The sequence below is a fragment of the Bombus vancouverensis genome, chromosome 16 (genome assembly GCF_051014615.1).
Source record: "Bombus vancouverensis nearcticus chromosome 16, iyBomVanc1_principal, whole genome shotgun sequence".
Taxonomy (NCBI): Eukaryota; Metazoa; Arthropoda; class Insecta; order Hymenoptera; family Apidae; genus Bombus; species Bombus vancouverensis.
The window spans coordinates 7,747,441-7,765,436 of record NC_134926.1 but is presented as its reverse complement, the minus strand read 5'-3'; the positions used below and the strand labels follow the sequence as shown (position 1 = coordinate 7,765,436).

At 42.2% G+C, this 17,996-nt stretch overlaps 1 protein-coding gene across 4 annotated transcripts in view; it reads right to left on the bottom strand.

The window, feature by feature from the left end:
• LOC117161157 (uncharacterized) overlaps positions 1-17,996 on the bottom strand; it is a 125,858-nt gene that overhangs the window by 64,695 nt on the left and 43,167 nt on the right. For 2 of the 4 annotated variants that reach the window (XR_004464959.2, XM_076625492.1), the window contains exon 2: positions 3,759-4,002. The exons of 1 other annotated variant lie outside the window; for it this stretch is intronic. Coding sequence is in view for 2 of the 3 variants with exons in the window: in XM_076625492.1 (XP_076481607.1) it covers positions 3,759-3,807 (49 nt within the window). In the remaining variant the exon portion in view is untranslated. Of the gene's footprint in view, positions 1-3,758; positions 4,207-17,996 lie in introns of those variants that run through there. One more of the 4 variants, XM_033342468.2, reaches the window with a different exon arrangement.

Here is a 17,996-nt window from a genome sequence, read left to right as displayed (position 1 = left end):
CGACGATAACTTGCCCACGCTTGGAATTCTTTAGGTTATGTTTGAGAATAAGAAATCTTTTTCTACCGCCTCGCGTCGCCAAGCTGTTCTATCTGAAACGCGTGTCCCCTCTCTTCTTTGCAACTAGAAGATTCCGAAAGTAATGCTCGTTTGTATCCTTTTGATAAATTCTTGGCAAAAAATTCCCTAGAATTGGTATTGCTCGTATCAGATTCTATCTAGCCTGCAATTTTCCAATTCTCCATAAAACTGGAAAACTGTGATAGGAATTCAGTATCGGAAGAAATAAAAAAAAACATTAGACTATCGTGGTAAGGTATAGACGGTAGAATTTCAAAAGCCCTAATTCACTTGTCGGTCCTAACCTCCTAATTGACTCAACCTAACCTCCACACCGTGCCATAACTATCATCGTTCGATACGCACCAACACCGGAGCGCATCCATATTCATAAAAGGCTCTCGTGTGACACTCGTTAACAAGCTTCATCCAGCCTAATTCTCTCGCAACGGGAACGTACCAGCATCGAAGGTGTAGAAACGGAACGAGGCACCCTGGCTTCGCAGCAAGATCGAGCCACGAGATGCATAATTCTCCCGAGGCGCCATCAAATTATATTAATCCATTCCCATCAGGAAATTGGAGTTCGCAATGAGAGAGAAAGAGAGGGGACGAGGTCGACGCGTGTGCTCACGTTTCTCTTTGTTCCATCTAGACGCGATACTAGCGCCGCCGCTTATCCGCGATCTGATCGCGGATACGTCGCTGATCGGAATCTGCCTTCTGCCTTTTTCCAAGATTGCTTCAAGCTACACACGGATGAGTAGAATGGATGATGGGAGAGGGGGGAAAGAAAGGAAAACCGGGAGGAATTTCAATGGTTGGTAATTGGGTCAAACCCCGAGCTGTACAACCTCAGCTCGATCCGTTTTACTTGTTTATCCCCATATCGCGAAATGAGTTTTGGAAGGAGCAACGTCGAGCAACGAGAACGCTGGAAACGCGTGCCAACGACAAACAAGACGGATACAAGACGACAAACTCTCGACAGCTTGTTATCGCTGATGGAGTTTCGCCAGACTTTCCGCCCACCCTTCTTGTATAATTGATGGCATATTATTAGCGTTTTAGTCTTTCGCCGCGCACGTGACTTCTTCCTAAGACGTTGAACGTCGTGTTCTTCCGATTTTCATTTTCGAAATTTCCCAATCCTAGTCTGTTTTTTCGACGTTGAAAAATATATGGAGAAATTGTTATCGGTTTTCAATCTTGCGTTAAATATCGTCTAAAATCGCGTAGCTGGTTGATAAAATTAAAGCAACACTGAAATATCGTAATTCGAGAAGGTTAAAATAAGATAAATCTTACGGGCTAAAAATTGTTCAACCGTGCGAATGATTTAGATAACGTTATCAGGAAACAACGTGCAAATGCCACGTAATATTTTTCGAAGATTAAATGTCATGGTGTAGTATATCTGAGAATGGGTAAAAAAAAATTTTTTTTAAATATGTGAAATTCGCGTGGCAGTCTACGCGTTAAACACTCTAGAGCGTATATTGAGATTAATAACGAGCAGATATCAAGTTTCATTCGAAGTAATCTATATCGCGCGATAAACGAGACTGCAGAAGTATCGCGAATATCGAAATACAGCGTTGAGAACTGTTTATGTTAGCTGCGGCGGTAACAATAGGTATGACGTCTCGATTATGCATCGTTCGATACGTTAGAAAACGAATTACTTTTGAGACGAATTTCCATGGTGGACGAAAAATGGATAATTCGTGGTGACATAGTGCGAGCAAGATATCACAAGGAGACAGAGTCAAACGCGTTGAAATTTCCTCGATTTCCAGGAATTTCCAGGTCCAGATTATCGTTCAGGAAAGTATAGTAAATTCTGGCAGAATAGAATCGTGCAAATAATAAAACGACGACGAAAGATCGTAGATCAGATTGGTCGATACATGTTATAAATAGAGTTTTTTTTTCTTTCTTTTTTTTAATATCCAAGAGAGGAAGACTGCCATTTGCTAATTAAAAATCGCTCAAAATCAGTAGTTTGGCTCGTTAACGAAGTAGGGATAATTATTATTGTCACGAGTTGCTGGCTTTTTAAAGGAATATTACTGCTTTCCTGTCTCTTATCTGAATCTGCCAAATAATAGTACATTATCCTTTAGCCATTGTTGTTAACGTACAAAAGTATACTTAAGATGAGTATCAGCTAAAAGAATCTCTGCTGTTTACAACTGGAATTAACAAGTCTGCTACAATGGCGGGGCTTCCGGTGTTTCTTGTTTTTGCCACTTACTGAATGCGCGCCAGTGTTCCTCACCAAATTAATAATACGATTGCCAAAGCGATCGAAATAACGTAATTGTTCGTCGAAATTTCAGAAAATTCGATATTACTGCGAATTTGAATCGTGAATAAAATACGTTGATATCTCGCAGAAATTTTATAGTTTAATTAACGATAATATTAGTACCAGTGTACTTACTTGCAGTATATTATTTTGATTATAATTATTTATATCTAGGTATAGGATGGTAAACTCTGGTGTTAACAGTGATACTAAATTCTTGTACACAACACTAACGAGTACGGTAAGATACAGTAATTAGTGTAATAAACAAGCGGCGTAAACGAATGCTACGTTTCGTAGCCTGGTAAAATAGCGAAATAAAACGAAATCTACAAATTATTATAATATTTATACAAAGATTGCATATAGACATTAAATTAATTCGTGTTTCCTTTCAATCGAATAAAAATAGAAATTAATTTAATTTAATTAAAACTCTTATAATAAATTGTTCCATAGTATATTGTTTCACCTGTTAAACATACTGATGTGATTAGTTAAGGAATTACCGTGCAATGCCTGGAAGCTATCAGTTCTTGGAACTTCCTACCATTCGAAGGTTGACTTTGTTTTGGTATGCTTATTGTGATCGATACCGAAACGCGGAGATTGTCGTAAAAACATGTAAACAATGAACATTCTGTTACAATAGAATACCATTGATTTACGAAAACAGCGACATAAAATAATTAATTGCTATGGATAAGTTGAATATTGTAATATAAAATAATAATGATAATATACAAATATAAAAGAAAATTTATCTACATAGGATTTATCTACCTAACAGCGGTTAAATATAATTATCCAATTCAAATGTTACACAGTTCTCGTTTGTAACGATCGAATCATATCTTGATCAAATGTGACTATATAATAATAAAACAAAAGATTTTGAAACTATATAATGATAAAACAAAAGATTAATAATTACATATAACATGTAATAATAAAATTGTCCTACATAGAAAGTCCAATAACTTTTGAAACGATAGTTAAGAACGAACCTAACTGTAAGAAAAATCTGTTCCCTATCATTATGAGCCCGAAAAAAGTTTCTTATACCTTTCCCTAACGAGCACAATATCCCTGTCAGTCATAACTTTTCTGGAAACCCAATCAAGCCTGGCCCCGTTCAGTCTATCCGCTGAAATTCCTCCGAAGAAAATCCGCGATGGCACCATCGCGCGTTTGGATACTATGTTCCGGCAGTTATTGAACAAACGACGGTCGGAATAGGTTGGAATTTTTAATACCAGCGAACGCACGCTACTCTAGCTGCGACTGCGGCACCGAGTGACACAGCGCTAAAGCCACCCTCGTAACACCCTACCACATACCCTTAATACGCATCTAAGAAACGTCCCCCTGATGAAAAGTCACTCACCGTCAACAAGAAGACAGGTCAACAACAGCAATCCGAGTCTCCAATCCATGGCCAGGCAATCGGTCAATTTATAACCAGTCTATCTTCTCGAAGAATCTTCTTTAATGCTTCACCACAGTCTCACAGAGAACAGCGTCACACACGGTGTCAGCTCACGAAAGCAGTAGTCCACGCACTGTATTATACCCGAGTCACGATTCAAGGCGGCAGAGTCACAATGGGAAAGAGCCGCGGCAACGAGCAACTTGACAAAAAGAAGGCAGCAGAGTAAGTACCGAATGGTTCGACAGGTCTGCCGGACTCCCCTTGACCTCCCTCACGATAAGTCGTACGCGTGACGATCGCGCGAAAGGCACGCGTCGCGAGGAAATAGCTGCAGCCGGTGAGGCATTTGGGAAGAGCGTGTGTATCGCGCGATGATCGCGTGTCCAAGTGCTGCGACCCTAGCGAGCTCATGCCGCCCACTCCACAGCTACCCCCACCGCGCGGTTCATGGCTGGCGTCGAGCGGAGCAGCAGCGTGGCCGAGCACCGCCGAAGACAACCGAGCGCGCACGATCTCGTGTTGCGCCCTTTCGGTTGGCGTGGTGGGGGAAGCGGCGCGCCTGAGAGTAGGAACACGGCTCAGGGACGACGTATCGTGACCCGCACCCTTACCACCGCGTCCCGGAGACTGGAAGATTGCCTCGTTTCGAGTCAACGAGATTTTGTCCCCGCGATTTGCTTCCGAACGAGATCAACTGGTATTCGGTGGGGCGGATAGACGACCATAGTGGGGACTAGATGAAGGAGGCGGCTGTTTCGGAATTTTCCTGACGCACGCCGAAAGGGAAAGCGGCAAATAGTGGCGGGTCAGTGGTAATGATTGTGTGAGCGAGCCAAGCAATGGCAATTAGGGGGGTGGCGCCGCTACGATCGGTCCCCTACTTTTTTACTAATGACTTTATTGTTCCCCTTAGCAAGATTTTACTTCTTTTTTTTCTGGTCGTTTGGTAGGTTTTCCGTGTTCTTGTTTTTTGGAAAGGTAAAATGGGTGGGTTTGTCGAGCACCAGCGGCGGAGCACGGTTGTAATTGTTGATGTTCCCTTTATTCGTTTGTTTTTCGCAAGAACAATTCCGTGGCAATTCCTCTGTATTTAAATACCGGACCGGCGGGAAAAAATTTCTAGCCGGCAGTGGAAAATTTGTTTCCCGCTTTTTATTCCAGCCCAAACGGGGACACGGTCTCTTGACGACTTAATTAGATTTTTGTTGTCCGACAGAAGCAAAAAGACATGCGCAACCCCTTCTTGTTCTTCCTATCCTCCGCTCTCTCCCTTAATTATTTTTCGAATTAATCAACTCCCAAAAACCGAAAACGAAAATAGGAAAACGTTCGGTGATGTAAATATAGCATCTACTGGATTAATGCTATCGACCAGCGGTTACGAGGTATTCTTTTTGGCAAAAAATTATATCCAATTTTTTAAGGGACATTATTATTCATATTTGGATCATTGATCTCAAACCAAAAATAAAATTACCCGATGATATTATGTAAATAAAATAGAAAAAATTATCCTACTAATTATGATTTTTTAAACATCACACGTGATAACTAGAAGCGTGAGAAAGTCGTATATATTCGTCGGTCAGATCAATGGATCGACAGGAGGGTCGAGTTATCACGGAAGGAAGAATGGTTACATACACCCATAAACAAACGGAATCGCGTCAAACCGTGCAACCGCAATAACAAGCCGCTACAGATATCGTCGCGTGTGCACTTGTGCAATTATTACCGCACCAGGGGTTCCCCTGACGATTGTGCTATCAGAACAAGTTCTCCTATGTACATACAGTCGTCAAACAACAAATACTTTCCAACTAATCTCTAGTAAATATTTTGCTTCAGCTATGGGCATAGACCATCAATTTTGGGAGATTCAAGGGTGTTAGGAGTAAGTGACTAGGATAACAGGTATCTAGCTGTTTCTGATGAACAGGAACATCGTATAATTGATACCTACACACGACCAATTGCATACCAACGAACTTGTGCGATTACCTGGTTTGCATCAGAAAAGCCACGTTACTCGCAGGTGTTACTGCCATGAAAATCTGCTATACGAACATGGACGAATGATAAGAGGAATTATAATAAGAGAGAGAAATAATAAATCGCGATCAATGAAAGGTAACTCTGCAAATAATATAAAAATGAAGTTGTCGCTTGTCGATTTAAAAAAGCAGGTTATGTTCAGGAGATTAACTCGTCCGTTTGTTCCTAACCTAGAAATCCTCGTGTACAACAGAAGAGAAAATGAATAGAACGTAACAATTCTGAACAAAAGGGTTAAACAGGGCACTTGTAAATCTCTGTGCAGCGCTATCGGTGGGGAAAAAAAGAAACGTAAACGAAGCTAGCACGCCACCTGAGCCCCCGAACGGAAGAGCGACGCTCTTGAAAAATCGTGTTTTCCTAGCATGGCAACTCGAGAGGGTCGAAAATTGATTAAAATCGAGGCAGAAATCGAGCAGTGAGCGATTTTTCAACGTGGACGCGGAACAATGTGTCGCTATTTTGCCTGAAAACCGACCGAAGAATCGACGCGATAAATCTCGGCTGTCGGGGTCCGTGTAAGAGCAAAGGACGCGCGCATGCGCAAAGACACGATTCTACGTTTCCACGCAAGAACGTCCCATTAGTGGCAAGCATTATTTCGCCGCACGATCGGCAATCCGCGCAACTCTCGCGATTTTCTGGTCGAGAGTGCATCAATGGATATCGATTTTTTCCCGCTATTTTTGCATTTCTATTCGAGCTCGTCCAAAATTTATCTCTTCCTCTTTCGTATGTCCATCAAGGAAAATTTGTAGATCGCAGCAATAGTATGACGAGTACGCGTTTTTCTTTTTTTTGTTAATTTTTGGTTATTAGCGTCGCGCTACGAATTAAACTTTCATGCGAGGGCAGGCATCTACGATACTCGGGGCAAATATTTGTCTACGAATATTATGAAGACTTGGAAGGGACGAATGCGGAGAAAATTATCAACGTGCGCGAATTATGAAAGATGGTAGACGAGATATGGCAGGACCTCTCCTACGCTATACACACGAAAACATAGCAAACGCAGTCTGATCAACGAATGACCACTCGACTCAATGTTGAAGTAAAAAAAAAATAGAAACAAAAATTACTTGTATTAATCGTTAAGATGTGGAATTTTTTTCTTTCCTTTTCTCTTGACCCAATGTACTGGAAATGTTAGTATTCGCTTTGGCGAACGTGGTTTCTGGGGAAAATGTTATTGCGTCGCGAATTAAGGACACTTAATAATGCCCATCGACGAGCTGACTTTATCGTGATGTGGCCGTAATGGAGCCGCGACTATAATCGCGATTTTATCTCTAAGGACTTTAAAACGATCGCATCTCGACCTTACCGCGACCCCTTTTTGATCGATGGGAACGTGCCTTAATCCTCCATAAATCATGACACCTTTGTTACCCAAAACGCCTGCACACAGCGATCCTCCGATAAGATTTAACAGGATCGATGAAAAAGGCGACCTAACCCTGCCGAGTTCCGCCAATTTTTCAATCTCGCGAGATCTTCGGCGACAAACCACACATCTTAATAGCCATCCCTTATTAAGTTAAGCTTCGTGACTAGCGACGGGCTCAAGTACGTCGCGAGTAGATAAAAAATACCCCGACAGATTCAGAAAAATATAGGATTCTTCGTTTCCTCGCTCCTAACATCGTTCAACGATAATGGAAAATTTTTTCAAAACTCTTCCGGGTAGCGTTCGAACTACCAGGCGATCGTTGGATATTGGATTTTACCCCGTTGTCCTCATCGCTTTGTATCTCATCGGATATCCTCTCTTCTTCAATTATTTCTTCATACGAATGATGCAGTGCGCGAAAAGTACGGAAACTACGTTGAATAATAAAATTAAATACTTCGTGACTATTAGGTTGGCCCTATATATATATCGTAATAGACGATCCTTCGCAGATAGTCAAATAAGCGTCACCCGAATATGGGTGACGCGGTCAGAACGGAAATTTTGCTATCGTCCGAATATGGCTGATGCTGTCGGATCAGAAACTTTGCTGTCACCCGAATATGGGTGACGCGGTCAGACCGGAAACTTTGCTATCGTCCGAATATAGCTGATGCTGTCGGATCAGAAACTTTGCTGTCACCCGAATATGGGTGACGCGCCAGTCAACGTGTTAATAGACAGAGAATAGATCTATATATGCTCATAGATATTATTATTAAAGTATACATAGATAATGATTATCTAATGACTAATATATATTCTAACAATATCTATCGAAGCATAAGATCAGTTTCGGGTCATATAGACCCGAGGGAGACGGCTGTGTTAATTTGTATTTATGGCTATATACGTGGCGTGCTTCATCCCATTGCTATTTACAACGTGGCGAATCACGGATTTGAAAATTTCCGAAGGCGCTTCCACCGAGTGGAGAGCAAGCTCGTTCGCACGTGGCTGGTGCAAACCACCAGGAAGGTTAATTACTCGCGGGAGTTCATTTCGGGTGGGCCAGCAGAAAGCGGTAATTGCAAAACACAAACACTTACGCCATGGCGTTGAGCGTGCAAAGGGGGCACCAGAAGGGCCGCGTGGCGACCTTCTTCCCGGTAATTACGTCTCTTTTTTACATTTTCTTCCTTCTCTTCTTTCCCTCCGTTCCTTTTTTTCTTTCAATTTCACCGCGCACCCCGCCCCGTGTTTTCCTTCCCTTCGATGTACACACAGGGTATAAATAAGATAACCGCACACGATGCACTTTACGCGTCACTTATCCGGTAAAACCCACGTAAAGGCACCGTTTTCTATCGAGAACGCTACTTACTTAATTTTCCCGGAGAAAATATCGCTTTTCGAATCCACACGACTTTAATCGCGCAAGATCGCGACGCCGATAGTCGCACGACCCCTTTTACTCGCCGCTTACGACGAGCATGGCACACTGTCATCGTATTCTGGCCCCTGGCACATAGGGAGCTCTTCTGCTTATAGGGTGTCTTTAAAGGAGCCCCCGATACTTGAGTCAGGATCATAAAACCACCATGATCGAACCGAAAGGAGATCATTTGATTAGCCTCGATAACGTGATCGTGATTATCTACTATCGACGGTGAAAACATTTTCCAAATTCCATCGTGGTACAACATTTTTGTTGTGGGGAGCCAACGAGGTAACCACGATCAGTCATCGATCATGATCATAAGAGACAGAAGCGATACGGACGCATTGCACTCGTCTGATTCCTGCACCGATCGATCAGCGATGTACAAAAGTACTGGATCGGCAACTAAGTGACTGCGGATTTTATCAATGCCACCTATTGATAAAATCCGCAGTCACTTAGTTGCCAAGCCAATACACAAGACCTGAACAGGTAGGGCTATTGTAAAAGCTGGACTCTCGCGATTCTTGCAGCAAGGTGCTCAATGACTGACGCTATTCCTTGCTCTATGATCCCTGTCATCCACGTTGCCCCTGCATCCACGATACTCTTTGCCATGGAAGCAGCAAAATTAGACGTCGCGTTTGCCCCTTTATCGCTTCTCATCTTACGTCGCTAACCAAAGCCAGCGTCCTCACTGTGCATCAACAGGATGCATCGCACGAAATTCGCCTACCAAAATGTGCAAAAAGTGGAGAGTGCAGCACTATGAGGGTCCATACGCGTCGGCCACTATGAACGTACTAGATCCGCTGAAAACATCATCCACGCGTACCCTTCTCACTTTCTCAGCCAGGATACACGAAATTGAGAGAGTATAGATTGAACAACGAGGCCAACCCACCCCTTCTATTCTTATAGTGGTCGATTTAAGGGGTTCCATAAAATTCCCTGGAGAAGATGGAGGACCACGGGAGGAAGGAACAAATAACGGAGCAGGGAATCGTAAGGAATAATATACGATAAATCTGAACCGCGATGTTCCATGGTTATTCAAGGGGTTGAGGTGTGTGTGTGTATGTGTGTATGTGTGTAAGTGAGTGCGCGCGTGCGCTAGTTCTCTTTACGCGTGTACTCAGGGCAGACGGCGAGTGTCCACGGCCCCGGGGTCTACCGAAGAAGAAAAAAAATATAATAGGGAGGCTGTGGGTCACGAAACGGCCGAGCATTAATCCTTTTATCGCGAGGCATAAATGTTTGGAACGGTGACAAACGTTTGCCCAGCCGAGTTTGCGTTTTTAATAAAGCGATATTTTTCTGGGAACGGCTGGCCAGGGAGCTGGTTATTTGCTTTCGAGCGGGTCTAGCGCCGCCGCACTTTTTAAAGCAACTACGCTGCAAGCGGAGCGATGATTTTTTAAATTTGGTTTTTATAGGGTTTCTTGCATTAGGTTGGTCAGCCACTGCATTTTCCCTACGGCTTGTTAATCACTCGCCGTGTGTTTTTATTTAATTTCAGCCACGGTGGTCCGAGTGCCACCTAACGAGATTAAGATGCGAGCAATAGCGATTTTTATATCAGTTTCATTTTCAAATAGTTTCTCTGCATTTACTGCAAGATCGCCGCACTTTGTTAATTGCTCCTTCGTTTGATCTCAAGTGGCGCACGTGCTGGTAAAATGACTACACGTGCGATTAGAAGGACACTGTGCATTAAAATGACCATAGGTTGGAATAATTAAATATTGCAAAATTTCTTCAAATTTTGTTAAATATCGATTTTGGATACAATTACTTGCTTGCTGGTTAACACATAATCCCCATATGGTGGTTTTTTAAATAAGAAACACACAAAATGGTTCATATACCATAAGAATTCTAAAGCTGAACACATATCAAAAAGTAGTCAAAAATATCGTACGAGATTATCGATATTACGTACGATATTATCGTTACGAAAGTCATTACATCATTGCGGGGGAAAATATAACATGATTTTTAGTAGGAATTTTATAATAAAATTGTAAAACCAGTCAATTTGACTGGTGTGCTAATTCCAGTGTTAGTGTCTGAACAATCTTTCCCCATTACGTTAACCGAGTTTCTTTGCCAGATTGTTTCCATTCGCTCGATAATTCCGGTTAGTATAAAGTTAGTCAGAGAGAGGCGATCCAACCTTACCAGTTCGATAGATAATTCATTTACGTTCGTGTGCGTTATTTCTAGCTGCGACAAAAGCGCCCGGATATCGATGTTGTCACGTTCACAGAAGAATACACATAATTGCACCGAATCCTATTTTAGTGTCACTTGGACTCTGCTTAAGAATGATGAATTATTGATTGATTTATATCGAAATTAGAAAGAGCAAGAGTCTAAGGGAAAGTAGACTTATCTAATGCAGATCTCGATTAAAATTGGTGCTGAATTTTATGTGTAAGAAATACGTCGTTCTATTGTTTAATCGTCGATTTTGCACGTTAATTAGAACCAAGACGAATGTAAACGGTAGGCGAGTTAGCAGCTTCAAGAAGCATCGATCAGCCTGATTTATCGATGGAGCAAATCGGTTATTCGAGTTGGTAAATGTTTATCGAATAAACGAGCGTGTTCGATTAATTAACACGGAGCCTATTGTTGCTGCTCGCCACGTCCACATGTTGCGCTCACAGGGGAGTGGCCAGAGTTGCCCGGAATAAAACGTTAATTATTACTTGACAATTAGCCGTCAATTAATGCTTACGAAACGGTTAATTTGACGAGACTTGGGCAAACTGTACTACACCTGTTGTCTGATCCACGTTCACTTTAAATGGCCCAACGACCCGGTCACTAGCTCGGAAATCGTAAAATAGGTGAACCTAATTGGTTCACCAACCTACTGAAAAATTCATCGAAATTGGGCCAAAGCCAAATTCCTCCGCCTCGAAAATGGCTAAATTATACCATAGGGCAGTAACTCCGCAGCTGATCGATGAAATCTGCCTACGTTGATCCTTCGCTATGTGCTACCGTGCAATCGAAATATATTAAGTTACTCAGACAGGCACGACAAATTGCGTTCCATATAGTTGACAATCGAAAAAATGTTCTAGGTTAGGATTCCTTCGCATAAAGGACATCTATAGAACCGATTTGGAACCAATATACGGTAACAGCTCTGCATATAGCAAATGTAATTCTACCAGGTAGCAATTTCGAAAAATCCCATTTCCCAAACGTACAAATTGCTAATTCCAAAAATTCTTAATTTCTAGTTCCAAGATTCGAACTGTAATTTAATGAAATTATCCAGGTGAATTATCCGGGGTTTGTATAAGTAGAACAAAGTCTCGTTCGAAAACAAGAGACCTCTACGTTTGAAACACTTTCCTAACCTAACATATTCCAAGGTATTTCATAGAATGTATTTCTCTCGGCCTAATTTCCATTTCATTTGTTTATTTGTCTATTAGAATACACGTATACCTTTGTTAGGGAGAACTAAAGCCTCTTTGTTTGCGATTAAACAAGAAAGAAATGTTGGTCGAGTTGGTTAGGTTACTAGGTTAGGTGAGAGTTAGGTTAGGTGTAGATTAGATCGGAGTTAGGTTAGAGGTTAGGTGGATGTTAACACCTGAGAAAATGAAAGCTTGCCTTAGAAGAGATTTCTAAGAAGAAACGGTAAGATACACTGTAATCCTTTTAGCAAAGTATAACGAAGATCAGGACGAAACAAAGGTTGTTAATCTGCGACTCCAGATAAGCGTCTTCTTCGTGATTGTATACAGAACCGCTCGCAATTATTCAAACGGCGCTGCTTTTATAGTTTACCTCACTTTTATTATAGAAGCATTTCCAGGTTATTGTTATCGTCGTAATTTATTATTCAAGCAATGAACACTTTGTTTACCGTATCGATTATCGATGCAAATCGTACGTGTCTTTGGTTGGAATTTACGTAAGCCATCGATTTTTGACGTCGTTCGAAATAATTATCGGCAGACCGTGCATATTTATGCATTCATGGGAAATATCATTGCTTCGCAAGCGTAGATAATAATACGCAAAAATATACAAAATATCCAAACGAAGTATTTAGTTAGCTATAGTTACTGTACTCATATTGTTTATAATTATATGAATTATTGTAATTTTAGAATCCAATATTTAACACTTAGTATATAATGGTGATCATAATCTTCAAATTTAACATTCCAAATCAATATCTGGATAACAACGTGCTATTTAAAGCTCTCCATCGTTGTTCGTGAAAGTCTAAATTTGTCTGGATATCCGCGGTCTAATTATAAGGGTGCACGTGTCCCAAGTGATAAATCCCGAAACTCAGGTTCATTGAAATTTTCAAACGTGTCCTTGCACTCCGGAGGTGGGATCTTTCGCCGTCAATTTTCTCACGTTGCTCGTAACTCGATCAGTCAGTGGAAAACTTAACTGTCCATTAGAGTGGGATCGTTGCTTATGGTTCGTTTAGCCGTCGTCCAACTTCGTCGAATTTGATTCTTCAGATTGTTCTGGTCGATCGATTAACGCGCCGCAAGAAACTTTCTCTTCTTCTTCTTCTTTTTTTTTTTTTTCTTCTTCTTCCTCTTCTCGACGAGTTGAACGAAGACCCGGCCGGTTTGCTCGACAAGGCTACGCTTTTCGACGGCAACTTTTCCGCTTAAAATAACTCGCCTTAACTCAATTATTTCTCATTAAGTCCGCCGGCGCTGGGGCCACTTCTTTTTGTCCTCGCTAACTTTTCGCTGGGCCGCACAATGCTCCGTCGGTGGGAGCAAAGGGACGAGGTCGCCCTGTAACCCTCGCCCCCGCCATCGCCAGAGGCGAGCTAGACGAATGCAGGGCTTGCAAGTGTGTCGTTCGATTAATTTTTACGTAGACCTGTTTTTCTTTTTTTTTTTTTTTTTTTTTTTCTCTCTATCGTCATTGGGCTGGCAGGATGCCTCTGAGCTAAGGCTGGCGAAAGGACGTAGGAAACGGTAATTCGTGATAATTGAGGAACAAACTGTGATCTACTACGGACCTAATTTACTTTCAGTTACCTGGCCATAAATTACAATGTCTTGGATTAACGCTAGCCACTCGTGAGTTTCTCGACACTTTGACCGGTTCGCAGCAACAGCATGTAAAGTTGATCGAAATGCTACTGGTAGCTTGTTCGTTTCAGCTTATTAGCCCAGAAATTCAACTCGATTACACGGGTTACGATATACAATACACGTACGTTGCGCACATATGTACACGTCATCTTAATCCCGCGCTGCCCTATACTACCAAAGTGATAGTTAATCAAAATAGCTGATTATTTCGAAAAATATCGTTCTTCATTTCCCCTTCGAATAGAAAAATAGCCAAGCCTAAGACAGTTGCTTCTTTTGCCGAGTTATTTCTTTCCAAGTAAAAGCATTGAATTAATAAAAAAAAAATAGCTCTATCTCGAGTAATTAAAGTTTCATTAAAATCAGCAAGTAATCAAAGTAAATTTGATTTTCTATTGGAAATAAAAATACAAGCCGAGATTGGGTAGCGAAAGGGTTGAAAAATGCAAAGAGCCCCCAAGTTGCCTAATATTCCCTGGCGATGCCCGTGGTACCTATACCCCCCCCCCCACCACCCATCCCGAGGCTGTACGAAAGATCATAACCGCTCGAATAAAGATTCCAGACATCCTGTTTATCGTGGCCAGTCACGTAGACACGAATTCGTAGTGTGTCGCGTTTCGATAGCATTCGCATACACATACCGTTAGCATAACGTACGCGTATACGCGATACGTGTAACGTGGAGGGTATTTAAACGCATATGGCTGGCCGCCGGCATAAATATGGAGTTCTGTTGCCGGCTGGAATGCGCAACATACGGCCCTGCCGCCCGCCAGGATAATGAGCACGCGATCGTTACGCTATCGATGCACCACACGTTCTACCAGCTGCCCTCCCTCATCGTTTTGCGAAAAGTATCTTCGCCGTTTGTCACCATTCGCCACCCTACGCAGCCCCGGCCAGATCTTGTTGCAATTTGCTGGCGGTAATTAAAGGGGAGCAGTGGTGCTGCCACCTCGAGGGACAGTTCGAAGCCTCGGCACAGTCTTTGGACTCGAGCTATTTTCAACTGGACAATTCGATGTTTTGATGTTTGCAATGTTTGCAGGCTTCGAGGTGGACGCGAATGCTGGAATTTGTGGAGATCTAAGAGATAACGATAAGTTACGCTCGTCTTTCTCGAGTCTCCGATGTCCGAGATGGTACTCGATAGTTTTTGCAGCTTGGAATATCGGATTTCGTGCGCGACGATAGGTTAGAAATGCTGCAGCGGTTTACGAATTACTTTTTCAGCTAACAGTCGCATACTTTGCCTCTGCTTCGGTTTCTCGCATTAGAACTGGTCTCTCCTTGTGGAATTTCAAATTTTACACTCTCCGAGCTATCTCTGGATAGACAATCGAGTAACTCGATACTTCTTCGAACTGCCGGTGTTCTTTCTTCTTTTCACTTTCTGATGTCGGATAATGAGTCAGACACGAAGTTTCCGCTTTAACCGATACGACACCGTCATGGAAAAGACGAGTTGCCAAAAGTAATTTTATTTTTGGCTCGATCAAATTTTAGTTCAAACGAAGGTAAAGAATAGAGCTATTTGCTAATTTTAGACCTGTGATATTGGCTTCCTAAATCAAATCAGGTTACTGCACCACTTCAACCCAGGTTACCTCGATTCACACGCCTTCCAACCGACTACATATTTTCACTCAGGGATCATAACTCGTTCCTCAGTCATACATCGTGCAATCTTGATCCGTACGGTCTTGATTTCTACAATCACGAACTTCCGCTCGTTCGATTAATCCGCGCGTGCTTTTCTTTCGTAACAATTGTAAAAAAAAAAAAATCCCAAGATTTCCTAAAGAGATTATTTAAAAGGAGATGCTCGATGGCTGGGAACGACGTTAGTATGAGAAATTTGTTGCAGCTTTGTCCGCAAGCTGGTCGTTCGGCAGAAGGAAATAGGAAAAATTCAGTGGATCAGTTTGGCTCGGGGAAAACACAGGGTATTATTTCTAAAAGCGAGTTTCCTAATTCCAGTAACACTTCGATCGAATTATTCCCCGTGAGTTCACGAATTCAATAACGTTTTACGTTCGTGGCTGGCCGATAGCGTACTCTCTCGATAAAATATTTGTACGAATATCAGCAGATCGCTGGATATACCGGTATAGCGACCATATATTCCTCGCCGTAGATGGCTGGAATTTCTAACCTTCGACGAAGTTTGCTCAGAGCGATGTACGATAAGCAGACCTTCGCAACGCTAATAACCAGCGAAAGAAATTTAAACAGGCTGAGAAAATTTAAGAAGACAGAGAAAAAATTAGGATTCGTGAAATTTGCCACGCTAAGGTACCTAAAGGATTCACGCTCACTCGAACCTCATATCTCCCGGCACGTGTATCCAATACATTGGGTTGGCAACCAAGTGATTGCGGATTTTGTCATTAGATGGCAATGACAAAACACAATAATTGTCACGCGTAGCCTGTTCGTTTTATTTTAATTTTACGACACTACTGACTTGTTTTAATCAAATTCAGCTATGGTACAGTCAGCTTCCAAGTAGCAGCGTTCCAAATTGACACACAGTCGCGTACGATAGAGCTGGGTAAAGCTATCGCTCAAAACCATTCCGCAGATTATCGTCCGTAATGCTGTTGAGAATTTCCGTCGTTTTCGCTTTTACGCTTTTCATCGACTAAAGAACGTGCAATGGCGCGGTTGAAAAACACGGAACACGCAACGTTCACCGTAAGCCTCGACCAATAATTGAAAAGACTGTGTGTCGCGGATATTCTCGGTTTAACGGGAAGCTTGATGTTCATTCGTTGCTCACTTTTGCTGTCCTACATTTTTCCACCGACCGAAGAAATATGTATAATTGAAGATGCATCCAGTTGCACCAAGTGCAGCGATCGAGCTGACTTTTGCAACATTGTTGGTAGACGAGACATCTTTCATAACTGTCTATTTACATTTCCGCTGGCATTCCTCATTCTCCAGCTGTAAGTCCAATCTTCGTATTTTCTAACTGCCTGTTCTAACCGTCTAACATCGCGGCTCATAGTAGCTTCTCATGGTAGCTGACTCTGCCCAGGCTACCAAAGTGACAAGTAGCTGTTGAAAATTGTGGATCTTTGAAGCCAAAATAATGTTATAGGAACACTAAGTTTATACCGAGGATTGATATTAAAATAACGAAATATTTATTTCGTGAACGATTGCTTATATATTCATCGATACGCACTTGCACGCGTCTCAGCACTTTCTTCTATACCCGACTGTTAACCGACTCTTAACCCACTCTTAACCGACTGAACAGTTTACATTGCTTTGTTTTCGAGACGCTTCGGACACACGTACTTCCGCACACTGATATTCACATACAAGTATCTCTACTACGCATTTAACCTAGTCCAGCAGAGAAAATTATACATATCTGAACAGTAGCGAATTGCGATCATAAGCCAACGTTTTGACGCACTTGGTCCGAGCCTGATAACCCGACGTATTAGACAAAATACATAAAATGCTGACTATCGAGGTGAACGAAGGAAGAGTGAAATTATAGAGCGGTGACTGGGCCGCGAATTAGGCTGATATTCAGGTTGGCTGGACAGGTGGCTAAGAGCATTGGACGCGAGGGAATCGACGTTCTGTTCGTAACAGCCAGCGAGTCTAAATAGAGACAAGAGGCCACGTTTTGTGATTCTACGAGCACTTTAAGGATCCTTTTACTGCGGCGCAATATTTTATACGTCTATTGCCCGTATATGGGCGCAGGTCGATTGAAAAAAGTTCCGTCTCGCTCCTTCATCCGAGTTCCACCCGGTCTGTAACCCGGGCTGCTTTTATTTCCTACCCTCGTTTAGGCTTGCATCTCGCCGAGCCCGCATTTCGTACAATTACCCGGAACGTCCATTCGTTCCATTTGAAAGATTGGAATTTTTGGAAAACTCGGTAACTACGGTAACGCCAACCGGATGTGGATCGATGGTAACCGCCTGTGTTTGGAATCAAAAAAAAAATTTTTTCCGCATAATTCACCTGAGACGAGTGGCCCCTGGGCCGACTTCCTAACGGCCGGCGAACTTTCGACCCGATAAAATTACCGATCGGAATCGGCAAATCCACGGCCAGCAAAGCTTTCCACCCCGGCCGACGAACAATCAAATTAAATTATGCAATTTTTATCGATATCGATAGAACCGCGATAGGAGATTCAAATTAAATTCAAGTTAAAACTACGTGGC